We start from the raw sequence: 16844 nt of genomic DNA, 5'->3' as shown, positions 1-16844 counted from the left end.
TTCCTAGCTTTAATTGCTGACAGAAACTATAAAGTAACTAAAAGTACATTAAAATTACTGAAGAAATAAACAGTGGGGAAAACTGTCAACAAAAGGAGAAAAAGGGGGAAAAAAAAAAAAAAGGAAAAATGAAAAAAAGAAAAGGAAGAAACAAAAATCAAAACCAAACCAAGCATGTATGATAGTAGGTAAAAATCATTAATAAATCAATGTTTCTTCACACAATAGTCTTTTAATGAAATTAGCACTAGTGTTGAAGCAAATAAACATAATACGATTGAATGAAATTAACTGTGTTCAGATTTGGTATTTTTTAAGCAAACAATCAAGTCTGTCACGATTTTTTTTCATTTTTATTTAGTTATTCTGTACCTTAGGTCTCTAAAATTATTTCAAAAGGCACAGATAATACAATTTTTACATAAAACCTTCCTGAACAAGAAAATAATTTTATTAGGTTATACCATGTCATTGGAAATAACAGAGTAGTCATTAGACTAGTGGTTAGAAATAAAGGTTAAAGATTGCTTTTCAAAGTAAAACATAGGTTAAAAAAAAATAGGTGTGTGTCAGCATAACTTTAACATCTGTCACTCAGTTTATTTCAATTTATTTCATCAAATTTTCTCAGAATAAAGCTGAGAATAGGACAACTTAAAATTCCTGCAGAAAGGCACCCAAATTCACTATGATTTTTCTACAATTTCACAAAGAATGTGTGTGATTTCTCTGCTCAGACTAAAGTTTAAGATACAGTGATTCTATTTATTCCCTATACAAGCTAGAAACATGGCACAGAGAAGTGGGAAAAATTCATATCCATGAAAAGAAGTGGAGTTAAAGTACAGCAACGTCCCACAGTGTGAAGCCAAACAATCCATAACAACACAATCTTGAAGTCTGCAGAGCAAAGTACACTCAAACCCTAAGTAACGTGATACATATAGACATGCATAATGCATGGAATGGATATACTGAGATAGCTTTTGTTGAATAAATAATGAGTTCCTGAAACAACTATAACATAAGATCATAGAACTGGATTAAGTCCAAGTTAAATACTTCACTTGGTGATAGGAAAGCTCTAGACCTCTAAAAGCATCTCATGCATGTGATGACAGTTTTATTCTTTGCCACTTTGCCTGTGCCAGCACCAGCTCCACCAAGTGCATCAAAGCCAGTTACAGTAAAAACTTCAGCAACACAATCTGTGGCAATCTCCAACTTTGTTATCAGTCCCTCTACATTATCAACTTCACTGCACCCAGTTGATTTGCAGGTATATTTGGAACATTTTTCCCTCATTCCATGCCTTAACGCATCTGAGCAGAAGGAGAGAAATATTGCCTTTGCTACAAAAAGTACCACAAAAGTGATTCTGTACCTTTAGGCAAGTGTAGTTCCAGAGAACTCCAGTTTCATCACAACCTGTATAACCTCAAACTTACCTTCTACATGTATGATCTGGGTGTTTAAGCGAAAAAATTACTGCTCTTATTTCCCTGTTGGTAGTCACTTCTCCAAGCCCAACCTCCATAACAACCTCAGCAGTAAGTTGGAAACCACCTGGCTAAATATATCCCCATGGTCCCCCTGATTTAGCCTATAGTTTTCCTCCTATCCTCTAAGGGTTACAATCCTTTTACTTATTTATTTTCACTGAATAATACAATAGCAAAACACAAGAATTAACGCATTTGTACAATGTTTATTTAATTCCTATTTTGATAGAAAGAGCAAAACCTCAGCTGTGGATAAAAGCAATGTCTTTATCCCTTTAAATTCTAAACCACCCACCTGCTCTACAGTTAAAGTTGCATTTCAAAACCATATTAACTTTCCACAGCTAACTAATATCCATACTTCAGCTGCTGACATAACAGCCAGAAGCGGCATTCACTTGTTTAACAGATTCTGTTTCAAGGGTCATTACTCGGTATTTCATAAAAAGAAACAAAATGCATGACACTCAAAGCCTCCTCTTATTACTTAATAAAAAGCGTAACTGCTGTGAGAATATTGCCTCTCTTGTATTAGAGAAACAATTAAACCCCATTCCCCAGACACAACACTTCACAGGAGGTACGATGCCAGCAAGCGTTACATTTTACTAAGTCTTTAGAAGGGTCATTAATCCTTCAGTCCTGGCTCGCAGACACCAAGTCTAACAGCAGCAAGCAGAGGCAAACATTCAGCGCTCTCTCCCTCTCTTTGTAGCAATAGAAATGTAGTAAACTCTTGAGAGACCAACAGCTAAAATTAGCCAGAGAGAATTCTATTTAATCCTCTTTAATCTCTCTGATTTTGCAGAATCTCATTAGCGTTAATATTTTCACTTTCCCTGTTACACTGACTCATCCGAGATGCTTCAAGGCCGGCACAGAGCTCGGAGCAAAGCACTCCTACCTCACAATGACTTCCAAATTCACCTACACCTTAAGTCTTCAGTAAAGGTATTATCCCTTTCATCTGTTCAGCAGCACAGTTTGGGTACTATCCAACCAAGGAGCAGTGAATAAATAAATGAATAGTGAAACTGACTGCTTTTACTTGAATTCATCTGCTTTTACATCAAATCCATGTAAAACAGAAGGCATTGTCCGTGGAAATGGAAGGCAGCCCGTACCGCCTCTCCTACGCTGCTGCCACAAGGTAACCCGAGGCACCATGCATGCATGCGGGAACCAAACCTCTTTGTCCCTGCACCTGCTTTTCCTCATCTGAGGATACAGAAGATGAACTTGGGCATTTCCGAGCACGATAACGGGGATTTTTCATCCTCACTGACAGAGGCAAAGAAGAAGACGTCTCCGCACGACGGTGAGAATTAATTTCGATGACACGAAGCCCTGATATGACCAAGCAAGTCAGAAGGACGTCGGTGGCGGTGTCTCGGGTCTCAGCTCCCGGGCGCTTTGCCCTCCGGCAATCCGGAGCGGGCCGTGCCGGGACCCCCCCACGGCCGGGTCCGGGCCCCCCTTGGCGGGGCGATGCCCGGGGGGGCCGCGATTTGCCGCCCGGCGCTCCGGGGCCGCTTCTCCCCCCGGGAAGGGCGGCGGCCGGCTCGGTGGGCTCGGTGGGCTCCCCGCGACCCCCGGGGGAGCTCGGGGGGACAGCCCTTACCTGGCAGGAGGCGCCGGTGACCCCCGGGGGGCAGGAGCAGCGGTAGGCGGCCGGGGGCTGTGGGCGGCGGGGCGCGGCGGGGCCGCGGGCCGGCCCCGGGGAGCAGGTGCCGTTGTTTCGGCAGGGCTGGCTGAGGCAGGGGTCCGCGCCGGGGGGCGCGGCGGTGGCCGGCCCCGGGAGGCAGGCGCGGCGCTGCGCCAGGGCCAGCAGGAGGAGCAGGAGCAGCGGGGCGGCTCGGGGCATGGCGGCGGGGTCGGGGCGCCGCTCCGCCTGGGAGAGAGAGAAGGAGGGGATGGAGGGATGGAGGGATGGATGGAGGGAAGGGTGGAAGCAGGGAGGGAGGAGGCAGCGGCCGCCCGGCAGCTCCCTGCCCTCGTTCCCCGGGCAACCCGCGGGCGGGGACTGGGCGGGGAGGAGCCCGCCGCGCTCCGCCGGCCCGGCAGGGGGCAGCCGCCGGCCCCCCGCGCCAGGCGGCCTGAGGGGCTGAGGGGCTGAGGGACGGGGACGGGGGGACGGGGGGCGCCGTCCAGTTCCCCCCCCCGGCCACTGGCTTCGGCTGAGGCCGTGGACAGCAGCCCCTGAGCCTGGGAGTGCCGCTCAGTGAGCAGCTGGGGCTGAAAGCGTATCAAGAACAAAGGAGGCAAAGGGCATTAAAACGATCCCTGCGCCTGCTCGCAGTGGGGGGAAAAAACTTGAGAAATTGCACGTTTGCGTTTAGCTAGGTCCGTTTTTTTAAACCCGTCTCTGTCTCTCTGCCCCTGCCTCTGAGCCGAGTGATGTACGAACCAGTGAGCGGCCCCTGGCCTTCCGTGCTGCCACTCCCACAGAAGAGGAGCATTTAAGCCTCTAGTAACTAATCGGCTTTCATATCTCTGCCAGCGGGTTGCAGGAGAAGGGGCAGCAGCAGCAGCTCTCAGTTTTTAGAAACCCTCCAGCTTCTCGTGCAATAAAGGCTGAAACCTGTGTCCTGGCCAGAAGCAACTGGCAACGCTGACTGAGCCGCGTCCCCCGGGCTGTGCAGCCTGGAGGCACTGCTGCAGCCCCGCTTCCAGGCTGAGGCGTCCCCGCTTTCTGTTCCCTGACCTGCCTTGCTCTGGTTCACTTCCCCTGCCCTTCAGTCCCATTTCTGTGCCACACTGGCTCCCTCTGCTGGCCCTGTTCCCACTGCGTCCCTAACTCCTTGGACCAGCTCGTTCAAGCGGCTCTGATTCGGCTCCTCTCAACCCCAGGTAGCGGTGGGTCCTGATGGTACCATGGTAATGTAAATTTTAAATATATATGCACATAACTCAAATTAAGTTGCTTCTTTTTATTACAACTATCTTCTCCTTCGGGTTACTTTTTCTCTCAATATCAGAGCTCTTCACACAAAAACTGCTGTACTTTTATCAGATGAGTTCATCATCCTTTCTTTACTGATCATTGTCAAATGTCATATCTCTGCAAAAAAACAGGAACTTGAAAGCAATTCTTCTACTTTGAAACTGAACTATGACTTACTGTTCTTTAAGTATGGTGGGTTTGTTTTTTTGTTGTTGTTGTTGTTTGGTTTTTGGGTGCTTGTTTTTTTTCCAAGCATTTTTTACAACCATTGTGCACCATGAGAAAACAAAAAGTTCTTAATTTGCTAAGTTTGTTCTTAATAATGTCATAGAAAACAATCCCAAAGGCCATGCCCATATTAAGTTGTAACCACTTTTTTCTATTCCATTCATGAGATCTGTTGCCTTGTTCTACAAGAAAATTATTTGGCTTGACATGATTTATTCCCGATAAGTCCACAGAGGTTTCTACTTGTCTCCTTGTTATCTTCTAAATGCTCTGCAATAATGTACATATAGCCCGGAATTCTAGGGCATTTGATGTTAAAGCAGCTAGGCTGTAATTCTTCATTTCCACCTTTTCAGTAAAAAAGTTTGCTCTGTTCTAGTCTCCTAGGACTTCACCCTTCCACAGTGGTTTTCAAAGATAGTTGTTCATAGAGTTTCATGCTGTTCTCTAAACATCTTCTAGAGCAAATCATCAGGACAAGTTGAGATGTTCTGCTCTCTAACCTGATCTTTCTTTTTGCTTGAGCTCCTGATGGATCTTTGTAATGAACAGGATGCCTGAATAGGCTAGGTAGGGAGTACCCCTATTTTTTTAGTTGGTCTTTGTACCCCCAAAGGTTTTACTAATTCTGATGGAATTCTGACCTATGTCTAAGGCTTTTCAGTGGCCTTATACTTAATATAATTAAATAAGTGTTGGGAAGTGAGGTTTCAAGACTGACAGCTAGATAAGATATTGAATTCTGTTCACATAGGAATGTGGTATTTGCAAAAAAGAGAACAACTTGAAAATTAAGCTAGTCAACACATCCACCTGAGCAGGACATAACTATATCACATGTTCCTTTTGTGTTTTACAGATTATATAAGCAGCATTTGCATTATACATGCCGTTTCCATAAGAAAATATTTAACTGTGCAACACAACATATTATGCCTATCTAGTGATTAGCTAGTGATTGTCGAAAATGCTGTATTTTTATGCATTTTAATGTTCCAATATGCATAGTTTAAATAATTTTAGTCAGCTTTCTACAAACAAATTACTAATTGAAATATTCAGTAAGGATTGCAAGCTGTCTGCCTCATTTACACTTGCTAGAATGTGAATTGTATTACGTCTAATATTTAAGACACACTAATAAGCTAAGCTACATTGCAGCTTAACTACTTATTTTGATGTAGAAGTGCTCACCCTCTAGTGACTTAAAAGAGATTTTGCCTTTTTTTTTTTTTTTTTTTTTTTATCTGTTATGATCAAATATTTAGTGAGGAACAAAAATCTCTGATTTCCCAAGGGGAATGTCCCCCATAACAACAATGATTTTTTTTTTTTTTTAATATTGATGAAATCTTTTAAAACCACCTACCTTAATTAAATTTTATTTTAATAGTATAGGACTTATTTAGATGAGATAGTCACTGTGTTGAGACTTCTCTGAATAGTACCTGGACTAATTCTTTTCTGTTTCATGTTTTAGGTCAAGCTGCAATCCTGTCTTTATGATCTGGTTGTCAGAGCACAGCACTGATATTTTCCTCATCTCTCCCTCAGCTTGTGCCTACCTTAAATATCTCAGGTGCTTCACTTCCAATTTATCAAAAGGACTAGGTTTTAAATTTTATATGAGATACTTCAAAAGTGTCCCATTAATGCAACTGGAGACAAATTCCCCAAATTGCTCATTATGTTCCCAATCCCATATCCAATAGCTGCTAAAGCTAAAATCCTTTTGAAAATCATTGCCTCAGTCACTGAAACTATTAGTGGGTTTTTAATGTTGTGTTTCGTAGGGTTTATAATGCTATTCAAAATGTTTTCTACATGCTTTTAATTTTCCTTCCTAAGTACGTGCCTTCTATTCAGGCACATTCTATTATTATAACTATTTGAATGACCCGTGCTTCAGTCTATCAAAGTACTAAAGTATCTGCTTAAGCATATAAGCAGCCCACAGAATCCAGTGACCTTTCAAGTTGCATAACCAAGTGCTTCACATTGTAACTTATTTTGGCTGATGGTCGTGAGTTTGCGTTGCCAAGGGAATTTTTGGTGACAATAGGAGATTAGCTTAAGGCTCTGAACAGAGACAAAATTATATAAAAAAAAAAAAAACTTTACTGCTATAGGTGGATGAGAGGAAAATATTGGTTTATTTTTATACACAACTGAACAATTGCTATTTTTCTTTTATCTTGACAGAGATTGGAAAACACCCTGCACCATGACAATGTGTATGGTTTTATCTGCTTTCCTCCCCAGACCTTACATTTCCATTTATTTTTCTGCACTGTATTATTAAGCTGCTTGAAACATGCAAGTTTTTTTTGTTTGTTAACTTTGATTTTGGAAACTGGTGATAATGATGTGTTTACCACTGTCAATAGTGAAAGTATCTATTGTTATTTAACATTTGCAGTTTAGGGGGATCTGTAATACAAAGAGAGACAGTAATGCAACTACTATCAAGAGAGTTGCCAGCCCAGGTACAGAAACATTCTTCACTGTGGTCTTGGGAAGTTGCCACATTCTAAGAGGGCATCCATATGGCAGAAGTTAAGCTTTTAGACTGGGGAGCACAAAAACACTGTGCAATGGAAATCCCTGACACCTGTTTTTATCAGTGTGACAGTCAGCAGCATTCATCTCTTTGACTCACAAGAACTTTCATCATCCTGAATATTGGTTTATGGATTTAGAGCAATGGACTGAAATTAATCCACACCTGTAAACAGCATAGTTGTTTTACAAACAAAATGACTGTCAGCAATTTAAAGTCTTTCTCTGGAAGTCACCAGAAAAAATGAATGTCTCACTAGCTACCCTACCTTTCTCTAGTAAGCTGTATATGTAATTTGAAACTAGAGACTTTCACAGCAAAACTGTGCTTTATGCTCTTTTAATGATTTTTTAGTGTCATGTTGTGTGGTATTACAGCAAGTATTAATTTCTTATTTCATGAAGTACAGTAAACTTAGAAGACATGATTGATCTGGACCCATGTCTAAGTAAATAAAGCTACAGGTGGGTAAAATCATGTATATTTATACCGTGTTTGAATCAACTTCCAATGAGCTTGTTTGAAAAATCTCTCAAATTAGTTTCAACATTTGTTTTGTGCTATTCACAGAACTGTAGCTTAAGACATTTAAGTCCTATTATATAGGTATAAAATAATTGAGAGAATGTATGGGTTTTGGCATTTACAAGTCTTTCCTCTGTTCTTTCAGCCATGTCTTTAGCTCTGAAAAGATGACAATGTGACCACAATTTCAATAGAGATAAATAATTTAAGGCATCATTCATAGACTATTTTTTTTCCAGTCAGAAACAGAGCAAATGGAAAGCACAATCTTAATGTCAGAATGATCTTAGATCTTTTAGAATTTGCATAGATGTTTCAACAACTCAAATTAATGACAGTTATCAGAATAAGTATTTGACCATGAGAATTTGAACTACTAGATCTGAAGAGCTATTTTTATAGTCAATAAATAAATGACTTCTTTATTTATATGAATTTCAAGGTGCATGTGTCAGAGGACATGATGTCTGTATTCTTGTTGAGTGGAAAAACTTCCACATCAGAAGCTGTACAGAGGAGAAGAGAAGGACAAATAAAATTCTGAAAGACCTTTTACTGAAACAAAAGCAAATCACAAGGTGTTCTAGTGAAAAATATTAAGCCTTAACTTTTCTCTTTGATATTCTTCCTGAGCAATAAACAAAAAGGTGATGCTACAGGTTTCAAGGTTTGTGGTTGGAAAGGGACAGCACCTGTGATTTTAAAGGCAGCAGCTGGAAGGTAAAACATCTTAAAGAGAGCAGCTATTAACATTTTTATTTCAACACAAAATCTGAGAGCAAATACAGAACTTAATTGGTGGTGTGTTGTTTTGTTTTCCTTTGTTATTATTTCTAGCTGTTTTTCCTTTTTTTTTTTTTATTTATTCCTCAATAACACTACCCTCACTAGATTTAGAATTCATAGATAGATACTGCCTTTTCTATCCATGTTCTCTTACACCTCATTTTAAAGTACTAGATTATGCCTTAGTTCAAACTTTCTTTTCAATTTCCTTCTCTCCCTAGGCATTTCTTTCAATTGAGAGATGTATACCTCTATTTCAGTCAATGGGGATCCACAAAATACCTCGATGCCTTCATACCTTGAATCATCAGGCTCCCAACTAACTTATTCAGTGCTGATCACAACTCACCACATCCTCACCACCCTCCCCTGAGATGTGCAAGTACTACTATTCCAATTTTACGGGTGAAGCTCCAGGCCAGATTCTAAACGCTTTAGGCACCTAACCAACAAGTTGGATTCTTGCCTAGCATACTACAGGAAACCAGTGGTAAATAGAAAATTCATCCTATTGCTCTAAACTGCTCAGTTAAGCAATGAAAACTTTTGCTAAATAAAACAACCAGGCCCTAAATTCTGTAAAAAATAAGAATAGATTTCATTTGTGCACTATTTATGGGAAAAAAATGCAGCCAGTCTGACTGACACTTACACTGAAAGAGGAGGCACTGTGTAATTAATATATACGTTGTTAATGTCAAATAAAGTTAAGGAAACAGAGACTTAATGGATTCAAGGTACTAGTACATTTTGCAGAGGGAGTGGGTGTGCACTGGGCACTTCACATAGTCAATGGTCAGAGTTAATGACAGCCTGTTACATATTGTACTGTGTTTCTTAAGACCTTTTGAAAACAAAATGGTAATGTTCTAAGACACTTCTGGGACAATTTTCATTTGACCTCCCACATAAAAAACCCTCCCTCATTTATATTATGCCAAGACTAGACTAGAAGTATGCTTGAATAACAGTATCCTGTCCTTACTTGGAGACTGCAAGCAATAAAAGACTTCAGGTGTATTTTCCTCAATAATCTAAATCTTAGTTTTAATTTGCATCAATCTAGTTTCTTCAGTCATCCATTGGATCTCATTTTGCTTTTTTTTCCTGACAGACTAAGGAGCTATATGCTATCAGAGTCTTTTTTGTAGGTTTTTACTTCTGTAGGTTATTCTACACTAAGATCAAGCAATTGTTAACATGCTTTTAGATGAACACCTCTTAGTCACTGTATTTTTCAGTGTGTTATAGCTCACAGGGAGAATTCATGGCAATACATGCTGACTGCTCACCATTTCTCCATGTATAATCATTGCAAATACACGTTCTTCATACAGTTTCCTCCTGTTAACAATCCTCGTGTTCTGAGGAAGCAGGTATTGTGTTTAGCTTACAGTGAGCCTGGAAAAGCTGCATATGGAATAAACCAAGAAGTTACATGGAATTTTTCTTATACCATAAAAAGCTTCAGAAATAAATGCCAGAGTGCATAAGTGTCACTTACACATAAATAACAACTGTAAAATGTGATGTTAAATTTATTACTCATACAAATAGAAATAAGGTTTCTTAACTGTTTTTACTTATCATAGCAGGACAGGCGTTGTTAGGCAGGTGTTTAGGTCAACTGCAGTATGGTTTGCAGTATGGTTTAAACGTGGCTGCATCACTTTGGCCCTGAACATTTTTTGGGACTTGGACACACAAAATACAGACATCCTTATTCTGTGCCTTAATGCTACTAGAATAATTCAGTATTTGGGATAATTGGATAGAAAGTGATTTAGGACATATCATGACTCAACCCAAAAATCTTAGGGAGAGACATGAATATGCCAGCCCAACTTTTTTCAGCTAGCTGATCCTATGTAACATTAGTAGGTGGAATTACTCCCTATACTCCCTATAGTTCTGAGTAAATTGTATATTAACATTTTATGTTTCTGAAAATGACTAGAAAATTATAGAAATCTGCAGTACTAAGAACATCAATGAGCAAATTTTTATTTTCTTTGTCTTCCTGTGTAGCTCAGTAAGTGTCTATAAAGTTCTTACATGGTTTAAAAAGTCAATGATTCAAAATAGGGAATACAGATTCTTTCATTTTTATTCTATATTCAGCTTTAACTTTTTTAATTTAAAATGGATGTATGCCTATTAACTAGAAGGAAAGAAAGTATACTTACAGGATTCTCTGGAGTACATGGCCACATACCGAATTCCCTAGTGCATAGGGTTTTGTTCAAGTAATGAGAAATCCAGGCAATAAAAACTTAACATGCTATCTCAAAGATGCGTCTAGTTATTTCAGCAAAATGCATACATTTTTGGTGTGCATATGCTGTAGTGTCACAAATGGCCTTCATCAGCCAGGCAGGCATTTTTTCCATTAGGTAATACCTCTGTAAATGAAGTTTTACTCTGGGGAGGAAGGCTGGTGGTTTTTGAAAATGACCGTGTCAAGGTATTGATCACCTACCTTAAAATAAACAGTTCCTTTCCTCCATCATTACCAATTATATAAAAAAATAAAAATAAAAATAAAAAAACTATCATAGCAATTTAAAAACAAAGGAACTTTTTTTGAGTTACTGACATTACCATGCTTACTAAAGATTTTTCAAAAAAGATACATAAATTGTAAACTTGAAAACCAAAGTGCACTTTTATCACAGAATCACAGAATTTCTAGGTTAGAAGAGACCTCAAGATCATTGAGTCCAACCTCTGACCTAACGCTAACAGTCCCCACTAAACCATATCCCTAAGCTCTACACCTAAACGTCTTTTAAAGACCTCCAGGGATGGTGACTCCACCACTTCCCTGGGCAGCCCATTCCAATGCCTCACAACCCTTTCGGTAAAGAAGTTCTTCCTAACATCTAACCTAAAACTCCCCTGGTGCAACTTTAGCCCATTCCCCCTCGTCTTGTCACCAGGCACGTGGGAGAATAGACCAACCCCCACCTCGCTACAGCCTCCTTTAAGGTATCTGTAGAGAGCAATAAGGTCGCCCCTGAGCCTCCTTTTCTCTTTTTTCTTTTTTTATGTATGCATATTGACCAAATTTTCCACTGTCACATGATTTTTTTTCTACACTCTGTAGTTCAAAAGGCAAGGTATTAAGTATTTCTTTACTACATTAAAAAAATGCATGGCAAAAATAATCTTTCATCCATACGACAGTTTCAGCTACTTGCACAGGTGCTGTAGCAGTCTTTTGTGACTACCATGTTGTTTAGAAAAGCAGCAGCACAATACATATCCATGCTGCTTACAGCCTAGCAGCAAATGGAAAATACGTAGTCCTTGCTCTGAAGGGGAAGTCACGCACTTCGACAAAGTTCTACAGGTTCTTTTTGGAGCACTGAAAGACAATAACTATGTTTAATGTGGTGGAGAAAGGGGAGCTAAGAGACACGCAAAAAAAAAAAAAAAAAGATCCATACACAGGGAAATCCTAGTTGATCTCAGCTATTTGCTAGTTTTCTACACCTTTTTCTGTTTATGCTATTATGACATGCAAGATCTGTATCAGCTCAAGATCAGGTATCCCACAGCTGTCAAAACTAATATCAGATGTTATTGAGCTTGAATGTACAATTCACTGAGAGAAACATGCATCCCATATCAAACAGCATCTCATTCTGTTCCTTCACCCATAGCGTAAAAATCTAAAATAATCTGTAAACTGCATAGGGGACTATATAGAAGATGAATTTTGCAGGCGCAGGTTACTAAAAAGTTAGCCAGTAGCACTATAACACAGAAGGTTAAATTACATAACATGGTCAGAAACATCTTGAGCACCACTATGGACATACAAACCATTACTGTCATCATTCACCTATTCAGATTCCACATTTGGGATAGGAGTTACAAATACATATATGTAAGTCTTTCACATTTCACAGTCTTCATTTTACCTAATCTTTCAAATTTCAGGCAATGTCTAGATGATATTTTTGGCTAATACATGTAAAAACTGCTCTTTCCAGAAAATCCTGTATATGGAATTATGACATCTCCGTAATTGCTGTCAAATCATGTTAACTACTTATCCTGGAAGAAGTTGGAGATGACATCTGCTAGGACAGAGAGAAACTATGAGACATAACTCCTGGACACAGGTAAATATCACTTCACTAAATATTAAATAACATGCCACAATAAATTTTTGAAATAAAAACCCATTCTAAGTAAGAGAAGTAGAAGCAATTAAGGCCTGTAATTTTCTTTCAGTCGAAACAGAGTCCTATGAAGACAAAGATTACTCATGATCTGCAGCTGCAGAGACCCTTGTCACTTCCACTCATTTTATTGGAAAATTTAGAAAACCTCTCTGCATATAAATTTCTTCTGTTGAACTTATTTAAATTGATAGAGTAGTACAAAACAGAGCAAGACTATTTAAGATGCATATCAACTTCTTTCTGATTCTCAGTTATTAGTAAATGTATGCATGTAGTTTTGATTTTATATTCTAAATATAGTCAGCTAATTTTGGAACTGCAACGTGTTTTACTAAAACTGATTTATCTAGTTGGGTCTTGAAAAACCCAGGGATGGGGACTGCACAATCTCTCTGGGGATGTGAAATGGGGATAACCCCTTCCCTCAGTCTACCAGCCACGCTCCTGTTAGCGCAGCACAGGATGTTACTGCCTTTATTTGCTGCCAGGGCACAATGCTGACCTGAATTCAGCCTTTTTCAGCAGAGCTGTTCTCCACATAGTTAATCCTTTTGTCTCTAATTCCTTGTCTACTAGAAGAACACGATGCTTCTGGTCTTAAATTGGAAGTTACCAGTCGTAGAACTCAGCGCTACTAAAGTTGGGATAATTTTACTTTTCCCCACTGTATTCTTCCCCCTCCTCCTGCCTTTTGAAGAACTTCTGTAGTTTTAGCTTCCCAGAATACAGCTTGCTCCTGGGAAGTGCTGGTTTTAGGAAAGAATCAGGTTGGGGAAAGCTGGGAAATAAAGTGCCACCTCACAGACTATTTCTGCACCACGTTTTGCATCACCCCTGCCTGCCAGAGAGGCTTCTGCATACAAGAAGTCCAAAGAACAAAGCAGCTGCAGTCAGACCAAGCCTAGCTTATTTAGCCTAGAACACATGGATAGCAACTACAACTGAAGGAAGAGTAAAACAAAACACATTTTCTTTAAATACTGTTTCTCATCAATTCTAGGTCAGGGCCTTTCTACACCAAACAAAATTTAAATAAGTTATTTTTTTCTCCTAGGACTTATTTCTTAACGGACTTGAAAGCACGCTAAGGTTGCTATCTGCCCTGAAATAAACTTCCCTTTAGTGAAGATCTAAGATATTTACCCTGATTTTTATCAGAAACTACTACATCAAATCCTTTCAATATTTAAGCTCATCCACCATGTGAAGTCGCCACAGGAGTCTTGTGAGTCTTGTGAGATAAAACTGGAAGAAAGGGGAGTCACAGAATGGGAGGACAGGCTTCTGCAAAGCAATGAAGTATGATTCCATAATACCTAGCTCCTGAATTGAATGCCACAAATAGCATTGTTTACAGATACATGTACATATTTGCCACAAATTCTCATACTTATTATAGTACTCTTGCATACGAGGGAAGAAACAGAAAAATGCACTATTTTCCCTTCCTGTAGCATCGCAGCACCCAAGACAGTTAAAAACAGGTACAACCTGCTGGCTGCAAAGTGCTGGCTGCATAGACAGCTATATAGCTATGGAAATCTCATGACATTACCTTCTCCGTTTTATTTTTGGGAAATAGCTGTTTAGATGAGAACTTCGTTACTTAAGGACCATGGCAGCAGCAACCTGCCTTGGCTTTCAGTCTGAGATGGCGGTGTTGAAGCTTACCTGTGCAAAGGGGAACCTCCTCCTTCCACCTCTTCCCTTTGTCACATTCTCAGAAAGCGGGGGCAGAATAATTGCTGTCTCCCATTTATGCCCAGGCTTACCTACCTGCTGTCTTTAATGGGGACTCAAAAATAGCTACAGCCAATCAAAGCAGGGGGAAGCAACCAAAAGAATCATAACACTTTTGTCTGCCTCCCTCCCCTCTTCCAACCTGCTGCTTACAGGTTGAATAGGACATTTTCCTTAACTATAAGATGAAGAAAATTTCACAGGAGGTTCCCCCTCCACATTTTGTTTAGGAGGTAGAAGGCATTTACTTCATTCACTTTCATCTCTCCTCTTACTTCTTTTTTTTTTTTTTTGTCTTTTTTTCTGGCCCAGGTTGCAGAACTTGTAACCAAACTGTAGTTACAGCAAGACACATCAGGGCCTTTTTTAGCCTGGTGCCTTGAAAACATTAGATACATCTTCATTGTTTGACACATACACAGGCACACGCACTGTTTCATTCTGTTTCTGCTTCAAGACTTGACAACTCCCAACATGCACACAGCAAAGGAGACCCAACATCAGTTCCTCCTCTAATCCCTCAAAAAGGCACATGTTTGTTCAATGCATGCATGTTTCCGTAAAGGACGCAGACATGGTATTTCTTTAAAGGCATATTCTCTGTTAGCCCACTGAAAGTTATTCTTTGAGCTCAGAGACAGTAAAACCATGAAGTGTGTTTCCTAGCTGCTATATAAACACGCATTAATGTTCTGTTTAGAAGTGTTTGATGGCACAGTTTATACCCTTGCACTGGTGGAGCGCTGCAGGGGGGTGACTACTCCTGCAACCAACTACACTCAGCTGAGCAAACTTATTAAAAACAGGAAAGAGCACACGGAGAGAACACATTTCTTCTGCCATGACAGAGAACTTCTTTTAGGCCTTAGGAAACAGAGCATATTAGTTGTGTAGCTCCAACTGTAAAGAGACTAGGAAAGTGAAACTAGGAAAGTGGGGAAAAAAAAAAAAAAACACAGAACAAGCCCTAACATGACTGAATTATCAGTAAAACCTTTTCCCCTTTCCAACATTTTTATTGTAATCTCTCAGTAAATTTCACTTTTCCTTAGCTCTGTCACTGTTACCTATAGAAAAGTTTTTTTTTGGTTTTGTTTGTGGGGGGCAGGGGAGTGGGATCCTGCATTATCCTTGGTCCTGAAGTCAGGTATAGGGTTCAGAATCACAGGAACTGATATTACACTTGAAGACAGGTTGCTGAAAAGATGTAGGACAGGGCTCAGAAACTCTGCAGATTACACACCTACCACCAGGAAAGAGGGCACAAGTAACCCAGGCACTTGGAATTTCAATCCCTGCCTGAGGTGCCCACCTTCTCAGTCAATGAAAGCTTGGCAGGGAAAGGAGATGGTAAAAATTCCACACACAGATGGCTTGCAAGATTTAATTGCTGAGAATCTCTGTTCCCCTCAACCATATTTATTTTTTTCTATCTGATCAAGTTCGACACTAGCCATAGCAATTTTATACATACTTGGAGCTGATTCTTGTACATCTTCCTACAGAACCTAAATTAAAGCAGCACTGCAACTTACTAATTTCATTTCAGACTTTGCACTACTTCAATATTCCCTATGCAAAGGATTTCTGTATAAAGCAACCCTTTAAGGACAACAAAAAAAATCACTGCCCAAGTTCAGTAACATGCATCAGTGCTTAGGTGGCACTGTTTTCATGAATTAAAAGCAGCAATAAAAATTATTCTGAAGGATTTGAAACTCAACCAATAGAGTAGCGATCGTGTTCTCAAAATCTGTTAAGTGTTACCATGTTTAAAAAGGCCTCTATTTTCAAAAATAAGACTTTCTTCTGACAAAGGTACACAAAGCAGTTCAGTCCTAGACGTATTACATACTCTTAGGAGTTCTACATAATCTGAAACATCTACATCTGAACACAGCTACAACTGCTGTTAGCAAGTTTTTCTCTGAAAGCTCCTGAAGGAGGAACACCTAACATTCTGCCCCACCCCTCTGCTGGTTCTCTGCTACTCTTAGATACTACGTTTCTCCTCACAGTAAGTACTGCAGTCCTGCAAACTGTAACTTCAATTTGTTCTAATAGCCAACTGCCTTTAACCTTTTAAGACAGACTGCTCTGCCAACACAATATAAGCTGCACTAGGGGACACAGGGCAGTTGGGGGAGAAAGTGTCACACAAAAGTGTCACCGAGAAGGTGGTTGCACACTGGAACAGTCTCCCCAGGGATGTAGCCACTGCACCAAGCCTGTCTGAACTTAAGAGACTGGACTGTGCTCTTAGTTACATGGTCTAAACTTTTGGGCAGACCTGTGCGGTGCCAGGAGTTGGACTTCATGATCCTATAGGTCCCTTCCAACTTGGGGTATTCTATGATTCTATGAAA

At 40.0% G+C, this 16844-nt stretch overlaps 1 protein-coding gene across 1 annotated transcript in view; it reads right to left on the bottom strand.

Moving 5' to 3' along the window:
* The window catches only part of DNER (delta/notch like EGF repeat containing), a 119970-nt gene extending 116528 nt beyond the window's left edge, over positions 1-3442 (bottom strand). Inside the window, exon 1 of the mRNA XM_032193157.1 lies at positions 3124-3442. Coding sequence (XP_032049048.1) covers positions 3124-3366 — 243 coding nt within the window. The 5' untranslated portion in view covers positions 3367-3442. The remainder of the gene's footprint in view (positions 1-3123) is intronic.
* Between the last annotated feature and the right edge of the window lie 13402 nt (positions 3443-16844).

This window comes from Aythya fuligula, chromosome 9 (assembly GCF_009819795.1).
Source record: "Aythya fuligula isolate bAytFul2 chromosome 9, bAytFul2.pri, whole genome shotgun sequence".
NCBI lineage: Eukaryota > Metazoa > Chordata > Aves > Anseriformes > Anatidae > Aythya > Aythya fuligula.
Note: the sequence above shows the minus strand (reverse complement) of the source record. Positions and strands in the feature narration are given on the sequence as shown.